This window comes from Telmatherina bonti, assembly GCF_933228915.1.
Source record: "Telmatherina bonti genome assembly, chromosome: 15".
NCBI lineage: Eukaryota > Metazoa > Chordata > Actinopteri > Atheriniformes > Telmatherinidae > Telmatherina > Telmatherina bonti.
In genome coordinates, this window is record NC_136613.1 from 15,147,711 (window position 1) to 15,170,723 (window position 23,013).

General features: G+C 37.6%; 3 protein-coding genes across 4 annotated transcripts; 1 reads left to right on the top strand and 2 right to left on the bottom strand.

The window, feature by feature from the left end:
- Positions 1-9,997: 9,997 nt before the first annotated feature.
- LOC306766815 (TLR adapter interacting with SLC15A4 on the lysosome) lies at positions 9,998-10,921 on the bottom strand (the record flags this gene model as incomplete). The annotated part of the gene is made up of 1 exon (XM_079254665.1): positions 9,998-10,921. The coding sequence occupies one exon, from the start codon at positions 10,919-10,921 to the stop codon at positions 9,998-10,000; it is 924 nt and encodes a 307-aa protein (XP_079110791.1).
- A 1,960-nt stretch (positions 10,922-12,881) lies between these two features.
- Positions 12,882-16,000, top strand: c9h13orf42 (chromosome 9 C13orf42 homolog; the record flags this gene model as incomplete). Its single annotated transcript, XM_079254212.1, has 3 exons — positions 12,882-13,283; positions 13,360-13,504; positions 15,756-16,000. 3 exons carry the CDS (start codon positions 12,882-12,884, stop codon positions 15,998-16,000), a joined length of 792 nt encoding a protein of 263 aa, XP_079110338.1.
- A 1,107-nt stretch (positions 16,001-17,107) lies between these two features.
- rnaseh2b (ribonuclease H2, subunit B) lies at positions 17,108-22,411 on the bottom strand. Of its 2 annotated transcripts, XM_079253915.1 has the most exons (11): positions 22,236-22,411; positions 21,860-21,928; positions 20,969-21,076; positions 20,473-20,549; positions 19,002-19,116; positions 18,855-18,919; positions 18,670-18,769; positions 18,088-18,169; positions 17,953-17,998; positions 17,630-17,707; positions 17,108-17,304 (listed from the first exon to the last, which is right to left on the bottom strand). In XM_079253915.1, the coding sequence occupies exons 1-11, from the start codon at positions 22,297-22,299 to the stop codon at positions 17,185-17,187; spliced, it is 924 nt and encodes a 307-aa protein (XP_079110041.1). In that variant the 5' UTR covers positions 22,300-22,411; the 3' UTR covers positions 17,108-17,184. The 2 variants fall into 2 exon arrangements, with proteins under 2 accessions (XP_079110041.1, XP_079110042.1); XM_079253916.1 differs by lacking the exon at positions 17,630-17,707.
- Positions 22,412-23,013: the final 602 nt, after the last annotated feature.

Sequence of the window (23,013 nt, forward strand, 5' to 3'; positions counted from 1 at the left end):
TCCCTGACATATAACCATCACTTAAATTAATATATATTTAGCAGGTATTGTCAAATAAAAAGCCATATCAAAGTCCAGTAATCCATCACATCTTACCTTTGATTTTTTTATTCATCAGCTGTAAGACCATGTCCAGCATCTGGGTCTTAAACTGGTTGTTCTTTTTCCTGCCTTTCTGTCCTGTGCGAATAATGGATAAACATTTTGTCAGCCCTTTTCAGAACGGCAGATAATGTTACTCATAAAAGAGTAAGTGTACGCCATAACAGTGAAGTTGTGGAGCTGAGCATTGGAAAACGACTCTACTCTGTCAGACTGAGGACCCATATTTCATCACTAACCTTTTCACGTTACATGCCTTTATTTGATTTGCTGGAGACGTGAAATATTGATGATAACAACCTCAGATTAAATGTCATGAATAAGTACTAAACTTGTGCACACAATAGGTTTATAGTACATCAGCTGATTTATTATATAAACATAAAACCAGATTAAACCTTGCCTTTGCAGTGCCACCTAGAAAGTGTGCGGCTCCGTGTTCAGGCGGGACACGGCAGTTTGTGGCGTCCTTCTTGTGTATAAATTGTGTGGTGAACATATGCCACTGGGATGTGAGCTAATTAGCCAAGGTTGAGTGGGACTGCAGGGGTGGGGGTGGATAAACATGTAAGGAGAAGAGGGGGAAGAAATGGGGAGAAGCAGCCAAGGTCAAACCAATAAGGGTACATGTGCTACTGAATACATCCAGCACAGTAGTCCTTCAGTAGCACTCTGAGGGGCTCATTTTATTCAGCAACCATCTTCAATCCAGCAACTTCACTCCAGTTATCCGCCCTGTCCTCGCTGATCCGTTTATCTTAACCACATGTATGTCATGCCATGAAATAATGCTCCTCTTTTGTATGTATAGCCCACACCGGCAACAAAGGGAAGACATGCATGTATTACTGTCTGTGGACAATGTGATGCAAGGAAAGTGAAATATGAAAGAGCCATGGAGAGATAATTTATGTTCCTCCCGTGTCATTGTTTATTGGTCTCATAATAACTACAGTATGAATATTTTGCCTTACAGCATATCGAGGACAGGGTCATGTTTGCATAAGGAGGTAAATTATGACACTAATAACAATGTCGGAGTGCCAGGGAGAGGCAGACAGAGGGAGGTGGGGGACGGATGGAAAACAAGGAAAAGCAAATGTGAAGAAAAATATGTTGCTGAAACAAATTTAATAAAGATGAAAGATAAGTAGTAAAAAGATTAAAACCCATTATTTTTCATGCATTTCCAAAAAAAAAACAAAACATGAAATTCTTTTGTTCGGGGAAATTGAATGAGAATTTGAAATCATTTGTAAGTTTGCACACCTTGAGCAACAAAGACAATTTCATGTTTCTTTACGGGATTTGCAGGAAAGGCAATGAGTCACACCGTCTCATTTCGCTTTATTTCCTTAAAAGCCGCGCAAATAAATATCCACAAGGCCTTGAAAATAAAATGTTTTCAATCTTTTATTGTCCCTAAGTGAAAGTATTTAACTTTTTTACTTTTGAAGGGCTGTGAAGTTACTTGACTTCCGAAACCACATCCTGAAAATATATTATTTTTTCATCCAAATTTATATATTATTTCACCCCACTTCATATGAAAGGACAATCCAGTTTCATCAACTTTTTTATTAAGAGAAACTGAATAAGTTGTTTTATTTTGAACATAAAATGGGCTCAACAATTAATAGAACTGGAGCAAAGAGTGAATTTGGAGGGTATTTTCAGTGCTTTTTTTGTATTTTTGTGTTGAGGTAAACTTGTCAGATAGCCCAACTTTATTGGCGTGACAATGTCAGATTAATTATTTGAACACAGCTTTGTGTTTATTGTTGAACTTTTTTTCTGTGTGATAAAAACAGAGTGGGTAGCAAAATGCTGGAATAGGTAAAAGTGCACCTGTGTATTAATATGTGGGGCTTAGGTGTAACATCGGGGAATGTTCATGTTAGAATCTTATGGCATAGGGTTAGAAACTCCCCCTCAAGTCTTGCACAGAAGGGAGAGCTGATCTGCAGCATCCCTCCGCCGCATGCTTCTCTCTTGAGAGGAATTTGAAGTTCTGCACACAACTGTTGCCAAGCCGGGATGTATTGCTTTTAACACAATGTGTTCAACAGCACCAAAGATAAAAGTCTTACAGGTAGCCGAAAACTCTCCAAAACTCATATATCAGCGCACCTATGTGCATATCAACACCGCTGTTCAAGCAAATGACTACATATTCACCTGATATGCTTCAATGTGCAAGACGTTCTTGTAGTATCATTATAATGTCAACACAGTTTTTCTATCAGATAGTTTACCTTGAAGCATTTGTTTTCTCTTTGCTCAGTGAGCTTGAGGTTTAAGACACAAGATAATGAAAAATCAGCCTCCGTCGGCCCTTTCTGTCAAACATTGCTTGTGAGCATTGTTTGTCCAAACAAAGCAGTTCAGGGTCTTCGGCTATGACAACAGACTGTAGTTTTAAAGTAAGCGACACTTCACCTGTATTAATTTAATCCTTGATTCTTTTCTGCCAAGCTTTCTTTTTTTTTTTTTCTCCAATTATGCCTTCTTCATTTTTACCGTTCCAAGTTCACACATCAGCCTTGCATTACTAAAGAAAATTCTTTTCCACATCACTCTGCTTCTTCTATCCAATTAATTTGTACCAGTATTTTTTTCCTCCCTTTTCAAGGCATTGATTTCTATACATATTTGCTTTTACCAAGGCTAAGGCCTTCACAAAATGATGGGTAAACTTTTTGAACTTCTTGTTTCCCAGCAATCTTTGCTGAACTACTTTACTGAGAACTGTGCTGTAAATACATCTGCAACAATATTAAAATCAATGAGAGTTGAAGTGAATTATGTAAAATAATTATACGGCTGCCTTTAAAACTCCTTCAATGTCAAATTAATCTGTATTGTGCTATAAATACACGTCTGAGCCATGAAAAACATGCCTTGCAGATTACATGACAAAGGTTGTTCAAACAAAGATCAAATGTATTTTAACTTTAAATCCATGATATGACTTATACTGTGTGTTGTCATGATGTGGAGTTTGTCTGTTAAGTTTTGCTTTTTTTGTTTCATTTTGTTGTCCTTTATTCATTTTACCTTTTTGATTGCTTTTATTGTTTTATCTTTTATTACTTTGATTACTATTATTCAGATCTCAGTCTACACGTTTTTAACGTATTACTTCTTTGTTCAGCACTTTGTTGCAGCTGGTGTTGTGTTAAAGTGCTTTATAAATAAAGTTGAGTTAAGTTGTTTAATTCCCTCGTGTCTTGTTTCCCATTTTGTGTTCATTAGTTCATTTAATCCATTTAATACACCCATGTCTTGTTCTGCTTCTGTCTGTATTTCTACCACTTGGTTTCTTTTCTCAGTGCTGCCTCATTGTCTGGAGTCACCTGTGCTTGTCCATTCAAGTTCTTCATCAAACGTCTTGATCCTGTACCCGGCTTCTCTCAGCCTGTTTGTGTCCACGTCTCCACGCACCTTGACAGTGTGTCAATTTATTAGCTGATAAATGATTGTGTTCTGGAAGTTATAAAAGAAAAATGCAGATTTTTAAATAAAGATTTTGAATACAAACATCACAATCTGGTCCAGTGTGACATGGAGTTTGTGTTGTCTGTGTTTCTGTTTAATTTTGTAGTTTTCATTGTTTAGTTCCCTCATGTTTTGTTTCCTGTTTTGTCTTCCCGTTTATTTAGTTCACCTGGACTCAAATAGTTTACTCAAAACACCTGAGTCTTGTTCTGTTTCCCTGTAATTATACCACCTGGTTTCTGTTCCCACTGCTGGTTCATTGTGTGTGCAAGTGTGTGTTCTTGTAGACAACTCTGTTTTACCTGTTGAAGTTTTTGGATTAAAACGTCTTGTTTCTCTGTATTTGGGTTCACACCTCCACGTAACATCCTTTTATCCTTTTCTGTTTTTTTTAGGGGCCATCTGGGTGAGACGGGGGATCCTAAAAAGCCAAGGTGACTGACATTCCTAGACTGTACCCACCATTGTAAGGCTTGTCCTGACGTCCCAGCTGATTAATTTAATTTAATAAACTTCTTCCTACTATAAATGGACTAAAATCACATTGTTGCGTGTTGTTCTTGTGAACAGAGCTGTGAATTTTCAGAATTCATTTTGCAGCAAAAAAAAAAAAAAAACTGTTGCCTTGTTAATATTTCCTATAATGTGTTTTAAAGTAATTCGTAAATGTTTGGTCATGAAGTATTTCACAAACGGTAGAAATGAAAATGATAACAGAGAAGTATAACAAGGATAAAAGAACAAGTGTGTCAAAAAGTCCAGAAAATTAGGTCAGTGTGTGTATACACTGACGATAACCGTTATCAGTCCAGTTTTACATTACAAACAAAACAAGCATGACATTAAAGGGCTGCTTTGATAACATGAATTTTAAAAACAAACTAGAGAGTAGCTCACTTAAAGTATTGTAGTTTTGATAAAGTCACACAGCTAGTAATGTGAAATATTAGTAAACCAACAAATACTGAAATTAATCTCAATATTAGAGAGGAAAGCGTTTATCCAGCCAGCTGCCATGTAGATTCACATGGGGACTGTGTGCTGTGATATATAGTCAAACATGAACACATTATGTTTCCTAGCTCTTTGAGAGCACAGATCCTGCTGCTCCGCTGTCTCTCAAGGTTTCTCTCTGTCTGCTCTGGCTTAGCCAAGGTCACCCGCGCTGCTGCAAGCTCCCTGCAACCTTGAGCGGCTAACTGACCGGGAAATGTGTGTTCTCCCTTTTCACCACCTATGTATCCCAGTGCCAATCAGCCATATACAGAGCGGGCCTGTCATCAAATGTTCCAGCAAGCTGCCATCACAACGTTAGGTCACTGCAGGAGATTTCACCTGCCAAAAAAGGTTTGCACACAGTCATTCATGGTAGAAGCAGTTCAGCTTCTGAACAGCAGTTAATTGACTGAAGTGCCTTCATATGCAAGATGAAGCCTAAGACGCATCCACACAGGTGTGTTTTGCGATTTTTCAATTAAAAAAGAGAAATGTTTGCATTATTATTTAATTCTATAACAAGTCAGATGGATCTTAACCATCTGAAGGCACTGACAAATTATGATCAAGGATTCTTTTAATCTCGCTGACAATAAATGAACCTTCATGTTTCCTGCAATTAACAAGGGTACACAGTGAAAGGCTTTTAAATAAAAGCAAGTCACAGAGCGCTACAGGCATAAAAGCCACAATGGTGAGACCTTGGTTTAGATATGAAATCTTGCGGCCTTGCCTCTACTGCCCTTCGTGTTAAAAGCTCTTCGTGACAAAGAAATTACTTTATGGACCTCTGAAAGACACTTCAGTGCCTCAGCCTCCCTTCTAGTTTCATAGCGAAACCATGAGAGAATCGGTTTTTAAAATCTCTTCAAGTTGCTTTTCGTGATATCCGTCTCCGTCCCTGCTCTCATCCACAGTTTCTCTCTCTTCCACTTGACCTCAATTGTACTTTCCATTTAAAAGAAAAGCTACTAATTACAAGTATTTCTTTAATCTTTTGTCCTTTCTTCCTTTCTGCACCTTTCAGAAATCACACTTGATAAAAAAAAAATGTTTGTAGATCTGGTAAGAAGGAAAGGTAAGAAAAAATGTGCATGATTTGCTAAATTTGCTGAAATGGAGTCTTTGTGAATAAACGCTATGAGGGAGCCTGCTCTATGTTGCATTACCTCCAAACAATTCTGCTAAACAACCTCCGCTTGAACAACAGGTCTGCTTTTCATTTGCCCAAGGTCTGTGGAAATCAGTTTATTTGAATGTGCTCACACTGCCAGGCTTGGCATTGGGAGAATCAGATTTATATGTGAGCATTTCTGTTTAGGTCTTTAAGGACTTGGTTCTTTTAACATCTACCTGGAATGTTCTACCCAGATAGAGGCAGAAATACCAAACATGTGTCTCTGCAGCCTTGAGACTTCACAGGACTCCGACTATGCAGCACTCAGCTCGGTAAACACAGTTTCCTCCTGTGGCTTGCTGTTTGGACAGGAAACAAGGAAGCTGATCAAACACCGGCTTAGAAGGCCATGGCCAGACTGGGCTGCAATGGAGTTGCACGTCTTTCAACACACTTTAAAAGAAAAGGGTATAAATATCACTTCTAATGTGCAAGTGTACTTGTTTGCTTGAGTGTCTAATTTTTTTTTTTAAATTGTGGACTATTTTTCTAGATACATCACACAGCTGAGATATTCTTATCTCAAGCACAAAGCAGTATCACAAGCACCATGTATAATTTAGAGTTAGATCATGGCCTGCCTGCGTGATACAGATTTACAGCCTAGTCCTGGTGACATCATAGTCTGAGTGTGGGAGAGTGCAGATGATAAGAAGCATCAACAGGATAGATACACAGCAGCAGAACAAGGAGGGATTAAGGAGGCAGAGGGAAAGAGGGCTAAATAAGATGGGTGATATTGCTCCCCCCTTGTGACTGTTTAATAAATTGCAGACTTTATAAGAAGAAAGAATGTGGGAAATTAAAACTCTTATCTTAGATACAAAACAGCCTGTTCCTAAGTAGATGATCTCAATGTGGCCAAAGGTTTTGTTTCTTCTTTCTTTTTCTTTTTCTTTTTTGCAGAATCAAATTTTGGCCTGCATGACTTTAACAGCAGCATCACAAAAAAGCTGTACAGTGATAACTATGTAAGTGCAACAAGTTTTTTTGCTTACAGTATAGTTCTGAGGTTCCTCAAATGCTACTTTGTGCTTTATATTTCTCTTTCACAATATCTCAAGCCACTGTTTTCTTTATTCCATTGCTGTTATTTAACAGCTGCTGTTAGCTTTTCATTTTCAGAGACATAACCTCTAAAAATAAAGCATATTGTTGAAGCTTTAACCAGCAGTTTAAACTTTCTGGCATATATTATCCAACTAAAACCAGCACGTAATTGTTGTATGTTTTGACAGGAACATTTCTTGTGAACATCTCAAATGGTTTTATTGTATTTTAGTTCTTCAAATATCTTAAATCTCACACACACAAAAAAAATCACAGATTAAGAAAGATAATACAAAGGATCCCAGATTTATCTGTTGTCTTTGTATGAAACATGTCATATAAAGTAGTTCAAATCACCTCCACCAGTGGAAGCAACCAGTTCGTGTTCAGAGCAAAGAGTCAGAGTCTCTCTTAAATACTTTAAATACATCAAAAGAAAAACGGAAAAGAAACAACAAAAGGAAAAAGGAAAGGAAAAATAATTAGCACATGTCAAAACAAGTGGGGAAAATTTGACCGTTAATTTGTTTATTGGCAGCAGGCTAGTAACATGATCAGGGTTTATAATGATCATTTCAGAGAAGCAGAGCCTCATAAGAGGTGAACTAGGGAGAGGTTTGCCAATCTGCAACAAAAGCTTCATGCAATGAAGAAACACAGTCCAGAAAAAATGCCAATTTATTTGGACCAAAGCTTATTTCAATTGGTTGGAGTCAGAGTGGAAAACTGTTCAGATTAATTAAAATTTGGCATTTTTTTTTCTTTTTGACTGGAAATTCCTGCAAATTAAAGACAAGTGGAATAAAAGGAAAACTAAACTAAGCTAAACTAAAACTCAGGTAAAACTATTGGAAAGTGTAGTGAATATGGTCTCCAGAGGAAGTACTTTGTTACAAACTTGACTTTTTAATGTTGCTGAAGGACAACAAGGCTTTGTAGTGGTTGGTGGATGAGTGTGTAATTGTGGGTTTGGGCTTCATGTGTTTTTTTTCCTTGTTTTTTGTTTTTCAGGTCTGTTTATGACTTTGTTTATCTGATTTTTTGTTTTATATTACCATAGACACAGAGGCAATCATGTCTATATATAATGTATTTATGTGTGTGTACGAGATTCCTGTTGTCTTCCCTGTCATACTTTTCTTTTGTTTCTCATTAAATATCAATCTGTTTCTGCTTTTGTTTCTTGTTTTTAAGCTCTTTTTTTAACCAAGAAATCATTATTTCCTATATCCACCTTCCTTTTACTTTATAATCCTGTATTTGGGTCTTTAATCCAATTTACAGCATGACAGGCTTCTCATTTTTAAATCTTGCTCAATCCTGCTATTTTAAGTCCAAGACTTAAAGTAAACAGAAAAACATTCGAGTTTAAAAACACATTTTAGACCTTCAGGTTTTAACACAGGACTGCACAGTGGCGAACTGGTTAGCCTCACAAGAAGATGTTCACTGGTTTGAGCCTTGTCTGGGAGGAGGGTTTGAACAGTAGCCTTTCTGTGTGGAGACTGCATGTTCTCCACATGCATGTGTGGATTCTCTCTTTAGTTACTCTGGCTTCCTCCCACCGTCCAGAGAGATGCATGTTAGATTAATTTATCAGGAGTACTCAATTTGAGCCTATAAGATCTGCAATCCAGCAAGTATTCCAAGTATTTTTGCTCCAACACATGCGTCTCAATTAATGAGTTATAATGCAGAACCTGATAGGCTGGTAAATCTATTTTTTATTCATATGCGTTGAAACAGGAATACATGGAAAACCTGCTGGATTGTGGCCCTCAAATGACCAAATTGAATACCCCTGCACTAAATTCTCCCAATGGTTGTTTGTCCTTCTGTGTTGGCCCTGCTACAACCTGTCCAGGGTGGACCCTGCCTCTTACCTAATGATTGCTGGGGTAGGTTCTAGCTTCCCCACGACCCTGAATTGGACCAAGGGGTATAGAAAATGAATGAATGAAAGGTTCTAAGACATCTTTTGTAGGATGCCATTAGGATGAAATTCTTTCTGCATCAAACACTCCAAACATACAGCTAGGACTATATATAATCAGCAAGAAGAATAACTTTAAACAGAATCTGTGAGGTGGCGTTCTCTACATCATGAGGTCAGTCTGGAATTACTTGAAGATGTGAGATTGATAGGAAAAAAGAACATGCAGCAACATGAACAACTGTGTGTGAGTGTGGAGATATCAGCTGGTGATTGTTAGCTCCACCAAGGAGGTTATTTGTTGACTGCTTTTTTCTTTTATTCTTTTTATTAACAAGTATATACACTTTTTTTCAGAGAACGAGTCTTGGTCTAACTCGAATCATATTTTGGGATTGATCTGAAAGGAATTGTGGACACAGGAATTATTAAAAGAACTCTTCACAAGAAGGGAGCTTCTTGGCAGAAGTCTACGTTCTCCAAGTGCTTTTCTAATTAAGATTAAATCTTTGTTATACCAGAAGGGGTTTTTGTATTCTTGTGTTTTCTTTCTTTGTTTTTCAGCTTTATTATTTTTTCACAACATTGTAAATTATTCTGCACAGTGAAGGCCAGGAAAAGCAAGTAAGCAAAACATATTGTAAGTGAGGTTGAAATTTACAGCACAAACTAAATAGTAAAGCCAGGATGCACTTAGCTTCACAAAGTAACACATCTAACAGATAAATAAATGATACCCAATGTTGATATATTAGTTATTAAGCAATACATAAAGCAGCAGCATGGGTTTTTTGATATGTTATACTGTGAGAGATTAGTGTTCTCTGGAGGGGAAAAAAAAAAGGGAAATGATACTTTCTGTTTTCAGTTCTTGTTTATTATCCTTCTCTGAGGGAATACTTGACAAAAACACATATTCAAGCATAGAATGCCTGTCAAACTTATGTGTAATTAAAGCATGGTTGCATGTAATTAATCATCACTCACAGACTTCAATGAAAAGAAGAGCGAATAAAAAAGGAATCAGATGTCAATAGCAATATTGTGCATTCATTCATTCATTCATTTTCCAAAACCGCTTAATCCAATGAAGGGTCGTGGGGGAGCTGATGCCTATCGACAGCAGTCTTTGGGCGAGAGGCAGGGTACACCCTAAACAGGTCGCCAGTTTATCACAGCAGCAATATCGTTTTTGTAAAAAACAAAAAAGAAAGGCAGAAAGGTGGTCCTTGACCCCCAGATTACATCTTTTTATTCTCTGTAAGCGGCTCTCTCGATGTTTCATTAGAAATTTGCAGGAAGGGAGTGCTGATCTCGCTTGACTGCATGTCACCAGCCACCCGCAGCAAGCAGCTGAGGACCATGTCTTTAGCCACGCCGGCCTCCAGGTTGCCTTCTCGACTGAGCTGCAGAGTGATCTGGTCAAGGCTGGTCAGAACCAGCTCCGAGCCGAGAAGAGGGCAAATGTTATCAACCTCAGAATGTGAACCATGGGCTGCTTCTCTTGCCATGTTCTCCATCATATATTGCTGATATAAATCCAAAAGCTTTTGCTCCAAGTAGTGATTTAAAAAGGAGTTTGAGAACGGACCTTCTCGACCCTGGAACAAAAAACTTTGATCCCGGCCACTCCCCCGTCTCCAGTTATTCAAACCTCTGCTCAACGGATACAGCAGGCTGCTCTGAGCTTCTATTCCTGGGGTTGAATCCTCCACAGCAGGGGGGACATCACAGGAATCGAGAAAAGGGCTGACATCCTGCACTTCAGTGCAGTCCCGCAGCTCACCCTCATTGGCCGACAAAGGCAGCACCTGGTCACCTCCAATGTGGAGGTCACTGTAGTTTTTACAAATGCTGTGACAGGATAAGGGGACCAGAAAAGGGGTGTCGCCATCTGTGCAAGCCAGAGCTGGGATCTTTATCTCTGGGGAGATCTGTCTGCCTGTAAAAGCTCCCAGGAGATTTAAGGATTGCAAGGGAGGAATGTACAACTCCAGCGAAGAACTCGCGTTATCTGAGCCATCTGCGTGCTCGTTGGAGCTGTGATGAATGAGTGGAGCAGGTCTGCTGGAGCCTGCTACAAAGGTGCTTTTAGATGGATTAGGTGCAGTGCAAGTAGGTTTTTGACGAGGGAGGGAGTCCATCTCCTCCGTGTCCCCGTACATCATGCTCAGCAATGCACCTTCACAAAGCATGGCTGAAAGAAAGATATACTTAGAAGATGCAAGCCGAGTTAGTAACCTATGAAGTCAAACTACAGTCATTGAAAACCTGTGTGACTAAAGAGAAAAAAAAACTAAGCTTGGACGTTCTTTACATTTTAAATACATCTCATTATCAGGCCACAGTGTGAAGACACAATAACTGTGTAAAATTACCATAAAAGTTTATGAAAATTCTCATTTAGATTAATATTTTAGCAGTGTAAATGCTCAACTGTAAAAGAAAGAAAAATAACATGTAACACACATAAGGAGATTCTACACAGTCATGTCAAACAAAGCACTTTATAATATAACATAACATAACATAACATAACATAACATGGCATGGCATAACATAACATAACATAACATAACATAACATAACATAACATAATATAATATAATACTACATTACTTTAAATATCTTCCTACCTTGGATCAGAGTTACAATCTCCAACTCAGTTTACAGCTCAGGCTTCTCAAAAATGCATAATTTTGTGTGCATGTGTGCATTTTTCAGGATAGATATGAGTGGAAGTGCAGGTGTGTTACTTTATACCAGCAAATGAGGAAGTGAGATTTTTTTTCTCCCATTTCTGCAAATTTGATGTAACAGCTGCCACTGTCCCAGACATCTGTTGTTTCCATTTACTGCAGAAACACTGATGTATTCCCCTTAAATTTGTCATTTCTGTCTACATAACAACTTTAAGACATACCTGTCTAAGCACTGCTTTTATTTTTCTTAGAATGAATGGACTGACATTGAATAGTGCAAATAACCTGTAAAAGAAACTCCTTCTGTTTTATTTTTATGTAAAAGAAACAGGTGTGAAAAGCAGAAGAGTCATTTTTATTGATTTTTTTTTTTAATCAGCAAACAGAAAGTGATTCTTCCAATTCCTCTTTTTGTTTTATGAAAGGTGACCACCCATTTTAACTTGTGTGAGAATGCAGCATTAAATTGGAAAAACTGATGATTATAGCTCAAAGCTTTATTCCCATTTGTGACGTGTGTCCAGACAAACAGAAAAGTAGCTTCATGCTCATGTTATTGTCATCAATTCCTCATCTGTGTCACCTTTTTCCTTCTTTGCTTTTAGCTCCACTTCTCTGCAGTTAACAAACCTTTATTTGCCTCCCTTTCCCAAGCGAAGCTAACTGAATCAGCTGAGTGGTGAAAGAGGTGGAAACTTTCAGGCTTTATTTAAGGCTAGGATATTTTCCAACAGTAAAGCCAACATTAAAGCTCCTGTCTGCATGTCTGGCTCCCCTCTGATACAACTCTTTTCTTTTCAACTTCCTACTCTTACGACGGAGGAGCCCAACAATGGCTGCTCATGAAACCAGAGAGAAAATGGTTTATTATTAATCAAGTAAGGAAACCTTAGACATGAGTCAGCATCAGTTAAACTCTTGAGTTTGTTGCGATTTCCAAGCCAATTACACGCTTAGTTTGTTATTTTGGTATGAATGTGATATTATATGTGCATCCAAACAATTAACCAGCCAATATGTCAGCTTATAAACTGTTTATGAATCACCTTTTGTTCCATATGGCACAAATATTTATAAACCAGTAACAGTCATAAACTAAACTCCCAGCTGGGTTGCTTGTCAAATTTTTTTGCTTAGTCTCCTGCTGGTTAAGATACCTGACAGGACTGCTGATCAGTATCATTGCAGCACATGGTATAGAGTTACGAGCCTGTTGCTAAGCAACATCTCCTAACATTAGAAAAATACTGGTCTCTCGCCTGGACACCTGTTCCAGATCTGCTTTTGAGAAGCCTTTTGGAAACTTCAGCACCCTGGACAGCGAACGGTCAGTCTGTTTAAAAGAAATATGGAATGGATGCTGCTCACATATTTAAGACTCTAAAAGGAAAGTTTGAAGCTATGACAGACTCAGTTTAGAGTAATGTTCAGGAAGATCAATAATGTGTTCCGTCCAAACCATCACGGACACAGAGGGAGGGATGCTGGTGGTGGGCTTCAGGGAGAGGACTACCACAAAGCCTGCACAGTCAGGCTGGTCCGCAGCACCTCCATGCTCGTGGTGGGAGAGAAAACTCAGACAGCTGAGGGATCAACTTTAAAACGCAGCAAGAGTACAGTGAGCATCCAGTCAACTTTGTACTATTATCAAAGACAAGAGGACAGGATATGGCTGTACACACAGAATCAGAACTGCCTCGAGTATCTGGAAGCGCTTGTGGCTCTGAGAAGGCAGTATATTAAGAGTGTGAGTGACTTGAAAAGCAACGACGCCAAGGCCACTGTAACTTCAAAGAAGAAACCCCCTCCTGCAAAGGAGGAACCGGTAAGATCACACTGTTCTTTCCCACAGCACATGGATGGACGTGTCAAAGGTAAATATTTTGCTATTTTAACTTCAGATATCAAGAGTTAAACTCTCAACTGCTCCAGTAAGCAATGAGGAGGACACTTTGCAGTTCTTTGATGAAGTCATCGCCAGCTGTGACAATGAACCTCATTGCAAACCTTACATGGATGATGGTCACGCAGATGTGGATTTCATAGGTGAGTTTGGGATTTCTTTATTTATAATCCTGGGGATTAAAAGTGGCAATCTGATCTAATGAGTAGTAAAGTCTTAGAAACACACATTTACAGATCATTAAGCCTCAACCTGAAAATTTAAGAAATGTGCTTAAATAATCTGCAGTCTAATTGGCGATTCTTTTCATAACATTGACATTTTACCATTTGTTTTAAATGGTAATATTATATTAAATATAATGACAAATATTAAAATCACAGGATCTAAGTGCAGCGATTTAGCTCTAAGTCAGAAGTAGTTTCTGGTATTACAAATAAATCTGAATAAACACAGGATAATGGTACCTTTAAAATAATCTTCACAATCACAAAGTAGTTTACTGAAAATTAAAGCCTGAATTATAAAAATCACTGCATTATTAGCTTTTATTTTTAAATCGGGGGTGTTGAGTTGATCTTTGAGGCTGCTGTCCTGGGTGCTTTTTATTTTTATATATTCTTTGCTGCAGCACAGTTTCATCAGACGGATTCTGGGCCAAGTGGAAGGAAGGCTTTAGTCATCTTCCCTCAAAGACAGCATATGTATCTGTATGGCTCTATGATGCACACACAGGTGTTTGCACTTTTTTACATATTATCCATGTTGGTTATCATACACCACACTTTACTAATATCGCTAATATTTTGACTATCAGCTTTGTAGGATGAGAATAAATCAGCTGTAGTTGCTGGAAACTCTTTCAGACGAGAAGCATTCATACATGCATCAGATGAGCCATAAACTACATGCGTTCTTGTAGGTGTTGGTTTATCTAAATTCTTTTTAACACTATCTAAGATGTAATTACTCGTGTGAAGTATGTGCAGGTTTTGTTGCAAAATAATGACTTGTGGTGGAATTTTAAAACTTTTTTTTTTCTGCAATAACATGGGTGTTGTTAATCATGTTAATAAAGTGCAGTGTGTATCAAGGCCACAGAACAAAACTGGCACACCTTTAGTGGACCTAGTCATTTAACTGCGTGATGATTAGACCTGTGTACGCAATTTGGAAGATACAAATGTTATTTCAGTTGGTTTATTTCCATACCAGCAACTTCATCTCATTTTAATCCCTTTTTCTTAAGATTAGGCTCCTGCAAAACTTGAAATGTATTAGAAATATCTTGCATTCCAGCACTAAAGCGCTACATTTACAAAAATAATTTGTAAATGTCTGCTTTGATTTGTTTGGTTTTTTGTTTGGGGGTTTTTCTTGTTTTGTTTTTTTTTTCCTTACAATTGTCAAAGTTGTTCTTGATCGTTTATGACAGGGAGGGGGAAAAATATACCAACTGAGAAAACACAGCTGTGTTTTATAAAATACAACAAAGCCAAAGAAAAACATCAGTTAAGTATAAAATAAATAAATAAATAAATTAATTAAAAAAAATAAAAATAAAAAAATAAAAAACTAAGATAAAAACAAGTCACTGTATTAATTTTTGTTTCTTTGTAAATGTGCACTTTATCACAAAAAAAATTTCTTCCTAACAGAACTGATGGCCACATGTTTGTTTTGTGAAATGTACTTAGAAAACCAGCGTTACTGCTAAAATAGTTTTTCCTTTCTTGTTTTCTTATGTTATTTCTTTCTGATTGCATCTACTGAAATATTTATTTCTTCAGGAATATGATGTTTGCTGTTTGGTTTCTGTGTTTTCTGAAATTTTGTTGTGATTTTGGTTCTATTGGTGTCTTTTGTTACTCAGTGGGGTAAGTGTTTCAGACATTTGGTCTATTCCAGGCATGCGTAAAACCAGCTCTGTTGTCCTGCAGGTTGTGGATGTTTCCTGCTTCAGCACACTAGATTCAGATTTATGGAGCAGGATTGTTGTGCAGCATTTAACAGCAAGCTGTTAGACCATTTTATATAAATGAAATGAAGTGTGTTAGAGCATGGAAACATCTGGAGCTGGACACCCCTGATCTACACCATTTTTATATTGTAGCACATGGGGGATAAAGCTTTTTTTGGAAAAAAAAAATGGCACAAAAAAGTACATGTCAAATATCTTCTTAACTTAAAAAATAAAGGTTCAATGATCAGATTTAAATTTCAAACACTGCAAATGTATACTTTAGATTATACAAGCATAGCTGACTGCCAAGCACGTCACTTGCACCAAACTACTGGCAGGTTATCATTAAGTCAGTATCATCACAGATCTGCAGCACACACCTTCCACTTTCAGCCCTAATCTCAGCTTTTAACTGTCTGTTTGTCCAACAGTGGCCTCCAGCTCTGCTGAGCATGACCTCCACTCCAACTGGGTGCTGAGAGTTCCTCGAGTCACAGATGATTCCAAACAGGGAGTCATTCACGACTGTGCCAATCAAAGTGCCCCAAAGAAGAAAACCCAGAGCGGGTCCGTGTGTAGCAGACTGAGACTTCAGAGGAACCCGATCCACCTGCCCAAAGTGGTGGAGAGTGCGTTCCAGACCCTGCGCTTCAAGCCCAAATTAAAAAAGCAGTGAGGACTAATGGACATTTGAAACTAGTGACACTGCCACAATGACAGACCTCAACTTCATTTGTTTGCATGGCAAAAAAAAAAAAAGTCAGAAAAACTGATGAATGATTAGATTAAATCTAACATTTAAAAGAAGAAAATTACATGAAAACTCCAGTTGAGAATTATGGATTCTAAATATACAAGTGTTGGTAATAAACATTAACATTTATTGTCTCGACAGAGCTGCGACACTCAGACTAAAAGAACTGAAGCAGCGAAGTGTTTAACCTTTTTTTTCTTTTGTAAATGCAGTGACATCTCATTGCCTCCATACAAAAAAAACAGCCTGGTGCTTGCGTTTGTGATATCAGATATACTGTACATGAGTTCACCATACCAAGGGTATTATAACTCGGATGGTTTGTAAGATGGTCTGAATTTAATTGAAATGTTTTTAAGAATCCTCAGTTTTTCCTGACATCTTGAGATTACTTTGACCAGTCTGTTCATAGAATTTCTTTAAAGCTGCCTTTTGAACTCACGTAAACAGGAGATGCGTTCAATATTGTGGCAGAATAGGATTTTGGCTGATTATGGGGTTAAGTTCACACCTGAGTGTCTGCATTCCTTCCAGGTATCAAATCCAAGTAGAAAATGAAACAATGGCTCCTTTCAAGCTCAAAGTCAATGACGGCAGCAGGAATGTCTGTTGCGTTCAAGAGCAGCGCTCGACGAGGCAAAGTCCAAGGCTGGAGCTGTCTGAATAGCTCCAAACCAGCTGAAACAGTCTTGAACTTGGACAGTTGGTACACAAAGTTAAAAACACATTTATGGTAATCAGCAACACTGATTTATCTGGCTTTAAGTGCTCAGGTTATAAAGGCAACTTTCTCTAGTATTTATGGAGCAATAAAGCAAAATTTATTTCATTTAGTGCTTACAAGACTGAGAAAGACTTAGAAAGCTCCGATACCACAGTCGTGTAAAGGATAAAATAAAGTATCATTCTGGTGCAAGTGGAAGACATATCCCAGCTTTTTACTGAACTAAAAGTATAAATATCAGTTTTAATGTAATGAAAATTGTAACTACATTACTCTTGGATTTATAGCGTTCATTTTAATTTATAAATCGAAATAACATGTCCAATGCATTTCTTCTTTTTTTTTTTTTTTAATTAGAAATATTTTGTACAAAAATCTCAACCTACACATTTTTATTTTTTTCTGCTTTAACCTTAGGGCTGAAGAAAGATGACATTGGCTTCATTCCAGTCTTGTCCACCTTTGCCAGAGTTTTCTGAGCAGCTGTCATCTTCTTAGGTGGCTGAAATAAGTGGAAATGCCAAAAAAAAAAAGAAGAAAAAAATCAATAAAACTCAATGACCTTGTGCAGAGACAGCAGTGAATTCATTATCTATAATGGTGTTCAATTGTTTATGAGAAAAGATAAGCCCCACTGGCACATGTCTGTTATATACAAACAAAGCTGAAAGAAAGCTCTCAGCAACAGAGAAAATGACTAGGAAAGATTTAAAGAGAAAAACAAAAATTGCAGACTGCTTTGGCCACAAGTGAATCAAACACAGTCAGTCACAGAGTCCTCTAATAACGTTTCATCTGTTCAGGAAGACTGCTCCAAATACACTCACTTTCCGCGCAAAGTCTGCACTGTTGAATTTGGTGTAGTCTTCTCCTGCCTCCACCGGCTTGTCTGAAAGTTTCCGCTTCTGTCAAACGACGAAGTAAGAGATGCTTTTCATGACACAGTGCATCATAAGAATACCACTACCAGTTCTACTGAACTCAAACTACATACAGCCCTTGAAACCACACACGCAGTGACTGAGAGGGACTGCTCCCCAAAAGCATGGAGTAGTGAGGAAGAAGCCAACATAAAAAGTGCAAGGCAGCTGCAGCGACATGCAGAACCGAGAGTGTGCCACATCAATTTTACACATGAATGCTAACGTACTTTGGAAGGAGGCTCAGTCTCTTTTGGGCTTGTGAGCTCTGGTAACCTGTAAAGTGCAATAAAGACACTTCATCTTCATCTTCAAAAAGTCAATGTAACATTAAATATTAATCATGTTAATTTTGATTAAGTTACCCCAGGTGTTTGAGGAGGGCTTTGCTCAGGTCCTCACTGATGTACTCTGAAATCAGACCATGGGCATAGCGTAGATAATCCTCTGTTTCAAAAAGGCAAGAGAAAGTACCGGTAAGTGGTAACCACCACAAAACTCATCAATTATTTACATATGTTTTAGCTGAGATATAATATAATTGAATAAATATAAAGAAAAAGAGAAAAATTTGAGGCAGTCTTAGTCATCAAACATAAAAAATGATACACCACTACTGCCATCTAATGGTCAATATCTATAACAGCTCAAACCTTAGAAATGCTGAAGTAAAAATAAAAGTAAGGCAAGGCAAGTTTCTTTGTATGGCACATTTCATACACAAAACAATTCAAAGTACTTTACATAAAACATTAAAAGCATTACAAGAGTTGGAAAGGGAAGACAGCACAAATAATCACAATGAAATAATGAATCAGATTAAAATAATTGATCGGTGAAAAGTTGCAGTGCAGATTTCACACATAGGCAAATGAGGAAAGAAATGTTTACTGAGTAGTGTAAAGTTGCCCTGTCTGAAACATAAAGGTGTTAAGAAGTCGACTTACCCTCATCTGACTTGGACTTGACTGTGACAAATGTTGTAGATTTGACTCCTTCTCCCACAGATATATTTTTCTTCTTGAGAGCAACGACAGTCCTCTCCACCTATAGTAAAAAATATATTTAAACAGGAACTTTCTCAACTGTATTTATTTTGAGTTGCTTTATAGGTTGAATTTACTGTCCTTACCTTTTTCTTCAACCAGTTCATCGTCCGCTCTTGATTGTATCGATGAAACTTCAGGCTTCCCACCTCTGGAAGTGTGAAACACAACTTTTAAGTGAAATATGCAGCTTAACCTTGTAACCAACTCCAACCAGCACAAACAAACTTCACCTTTTTCATCTGCAATGTGGTGCAAGGAAGCAAGGGAACGTGTGCAGCTGAGAAGCCTTGAACAAGCCGGGAATTCTTCATCCATAACAACTTGAGCTACAGGCTGGAACTTCTCCTAACATTAATATAAAGAAAAGGTAGAATGTTGAATATGTTACTTTGGGCGTATTAATATGCAAAGCATTAAAAGAGAAACAGCCTCTTTCAGATTAAACACCAGACATATTACCGGACAAACTAACACCTCAAAAGTAGAATTTTTATGCTTAGCATTAATTGTTCTTCATGAGGAAAGATTAAGTTGTCAACACCGTGACTGAGCAGTTCAACCTTGAACCACCTTGAACCAACAACCGCCTTGATAAACATGGATTCAACCAAACAGGTTTCACAGCAACAAACCTACGGAGCAAATAAGGATTGCACTATTAAGGAGAGGTGGAGTGACAGCAGCTAGTTTAAAAATGTCAACAAGTCAACCAACCCCTGAAACCAATCCAGTCAACATGCATGGTGAGACTTGTCAGACAAGAAGAGCTGAAATACAGATTGGTTATTGAGGGGTTGGTGTACCCAGAGTGTGAGTTCAACATTTTGTGTAAACTACTACACACACTAAAGTAATGCGCCTCATTATTTCCCGACAAGCATTTTACTCTGGGATGTTAAAACCACTGTGTAAATACGTAAGCAGCTACACATATGGCTGCACAATGGTGTGGAAGTTAGCACCATGGGCTCACAGCAAGAAGGTGATTGGTTCAAGTCTCGGTTGTGGAGGGGTTAAAACCACAAACAGTGGCCTTTCTGTACAGTTTACATGCCCCCCCTATCCAAAGACTTGCATGATAGATGAATTGGTCTCTGAATTGATCAGTCTAGGGTGTAACCTGCCTCTTGCTTGCTAATTGCTGGGATAAGCAATATACTATCAGCTTCCCCGCAACCCTGAATTAGAATAAGTGTTATAGAAAACAGATTGTGTATGATAAAGTCAGCATAAAATGGTCTTTATTTACATTTAATTTATGTTTTAACTTTGTTTTAACCTTCTCCTCTTAGTGTGAAGCAGCTGCCATTTTCACATATGTAAAGATGTGTTCCTACATATTAATTACAGTGACCCATGTGTAAAGTCCTATCCAGAACCTCCCAGAGATTCTCAGTGAAGTTAAAGTCTGGACTCAACAGCACCCTATTTATGTGTCCAAACTATCTCTTGTACATCCTTTCTGTCAGTTCTTTGATTTTGGAAATTGTAAGCTTTATATGTACCTAACCTTGTTTATATTTTTGGAGAATGTATTCAGACATGTTGTAAATGACCATTTTTGTTCGCATGCAGTGTGAAGGCAGTTTCCACAGCCACTCTGCTTCCTCAGTTCAGTACAGACTGTATTTGAAGAAATATTTTATAAATATTGACTGTAATTTAGACAGTAGAACAAGACCTGCGAAATCTGCTCCTTACCTCTCTCCCAGATTTGATCAAATATGGCAAAATTAGATAAAGAGGATCCATTGGCGTCACAAAAATAAGTCTCCCATCTGTTAAAAGAAAAGGAAAACACCAAACATGCATCAGGCTAACACAAAGTCAGTGACAAGACATTAAAATGATTAATTAAGCGTAATACTTATTATGAGAATAATGTTCAAAGTAAACATTGACAGCTTGTAGGCCTACTTATTTACAGTCCTTAACATTACAGCTGTAACATTCGGCTCAGTATATATTATTTTGATGTAGATTAATTTGATAGAGTTAGTCATTATTTTTTCTGTTTTTCTAAGATTATTTCAGCTCTAAAAGGTGAACTAAGAAGCTACAAATTAGGTTTACATAGCTATTTTACATGCAACAAACTATCCTGATGGGGATTTACGGTGAAATAAAAGGGAATATGGATCAGTATTTATTCATAGAGTGATTGAGAGCTGATCTTGTATTGAGGAACAGGACCTACCTCTCTGTACAGTTTGTCCAACAAACCAGGAGTGGAAATCTTCTTCAAATGCTTTGACCTCAAACAGCTGTACATCACCACTTCCCAGCATATACAACGAAGCTCCATCTGCAGCAGCGATAAACAAGGAACTGTGTTACTTTCACTTCTGCAAACACGGGTCAAAATATAGAAATACACTGCTGTAAAAAAAATTTCATGTGAAACATGCAGGAACTTCAGAAGTTTAGGTTTTTCTTGTCTTTACTGATGCGTGAAAACTGTTTAAAAGACTGAAAATTAACTGTAAAAAAAAAAATAAAATAAAGGAAAGAAAAACAAGAACCATGAGATGAAATAAAATATAGTATTCTGGCACTGTCTGGACAAGAATGAAGTTGAGCTACATCCACTGATAAAAAATGAAGCAATGCACATCTGAATGCTCTATTATCCATGATCATAATGTTCATGATACCTCATCTTTGCCTTGTTAGGAGAACAGAAATCATTTAATACTATTAACACAGCATCATTATGGTATTCTAGATCTTGACATGATCCAAAAACAGCACTAAAAACAAAAACAGCTGATGAATATATTTCTTAAAATGAAAGACATCTTTCCACCCACTGTTTTAGCCTACAAATGAAAAACAATGCCAGTACAAGATATGCAAAACCAAGTAGTGATAACATAGCAAGCAGTCATCTATAGGTCTTATGAATAAAATAATGTTTTGCTTTTCCTTAGTGTGGGAAAAACTCAAACTTTTCTAAAGTGCAATTTAAGCATTCAAATGTTTCCTCCTCCAATGAATTTAAATTCACCGGTTTCAGAAATAACATATGACATAATTAAATAAATTATTAGCTGCCTATGTGGTTATGTGATAAACAGTGAAATTATACCTGTTGAGGGATTCCTCAGTCTTACAAAAGCTGGATCACTGTTGCCATTCTGTGGGTTTGTGACAGAGTCTATGGACAGGGAAAAAGGGTTACAATAGCTCGAAGTGTAATAAAAAAATTTTTAAAAAAAAAACAAAACCAGTGTAAAATCTATGAAGTATTCCAACTATACTACCCTATATTTCTACAGCAAACTCAGCTCTACAATAATATAGTTTTTAAAAGTAACTCATCCTTTAGTTTAGCGTTGGTTTAAAAACATTATATCAAGTATTAGTCAGAACGGCACTAGTTTGGACAAGTTGTCAACACACATTATCAAAGTGTTTCAAAGTGTTATGTAGCTTGTTAGCATAATTAGCACTGCCTAGCCTACCTGCAGCCATAACAACCCAGCTGTCATTCCCTGTGTTCGGAGTGCGCTTCTTTTTAGAGGTCATGTTGTTTAACTAAAAGCAACAGAAAATGTTTCAGCAGTATTTTGACTGTACGGGAAGCTTAATGTGTTTTTTTACTTGTAACCGTCGCTAGCCTTTAGCAAAACAGAGCAACTATTTCTGCCCAGCATGAGCTCAGAAAAGGCGCCTCTCTGGGTCTACTTCCTGCTACCAGAACACACAACTCCATTAGAACATTAAACTACATTAAAGCTCTAATACATCATTTTATGTATACTGTTTAAAAAATAATGTACTTCACGTTTGATGTATACACGAAGACGTGCCTATAAAATGAAAAGGATACCGTATTTTCACACTTTATTTAAGATATTTCTTCCCTGTTTTTCATACAGTGTGGTATGTCCCGTACTGACGTCACGCCAGTATGCGGGATTCCCTCTACCGCCGCTAGAGGTCACCCAAGAATTACTAAAGTTTCAGTCCATCAAATCATTTAGGTCACATTTCACTTCCAATCTCTTAACTAATACGTCTCTAATGGTTTGGGTTTGAGGTCTCTGCTCTCAGGTGCAAGATGTTTGGTGGCCAGTTGTCCTTTGGCACTGTGGCTCATAACAGATTGAGGAATCCATCTGTGCTTCAATGGCATCTCTCACTCTCTTTCAGGATGTGCCACTGTGTGTCCCAGTTGGTTTTCACTGACTCATTTGTTGTTGTTGTTGTGTTTTTTTTTGTTTTTTTTTTCCCCTCCCT

Bases quoted from the DNA above. Each gene is read 5' to 3' on its own strand.
- rnaseh2b (XM_079253915.1), bottom strand. From the start codon at position 22,299: ATGACCTCTAAAAAGAAGCGCACTCCGAACACAGGGAATGACAGCTGG. The intron at 20,550-20,968 runs GTAGGTCCTGTT...TTCTTTTAACAG, and splicing joins TGGACAAACTGTACAGAGAG to ATGGGAGACTTATTTTTGTG. The intron at 18,770-18,854 runs GTAAGGACAGTA...TTTTTACTATAG, and splicing joins TGAACTGGTTGAAGAAAAAG to GTGGAGAGGACTGTCGTTGC.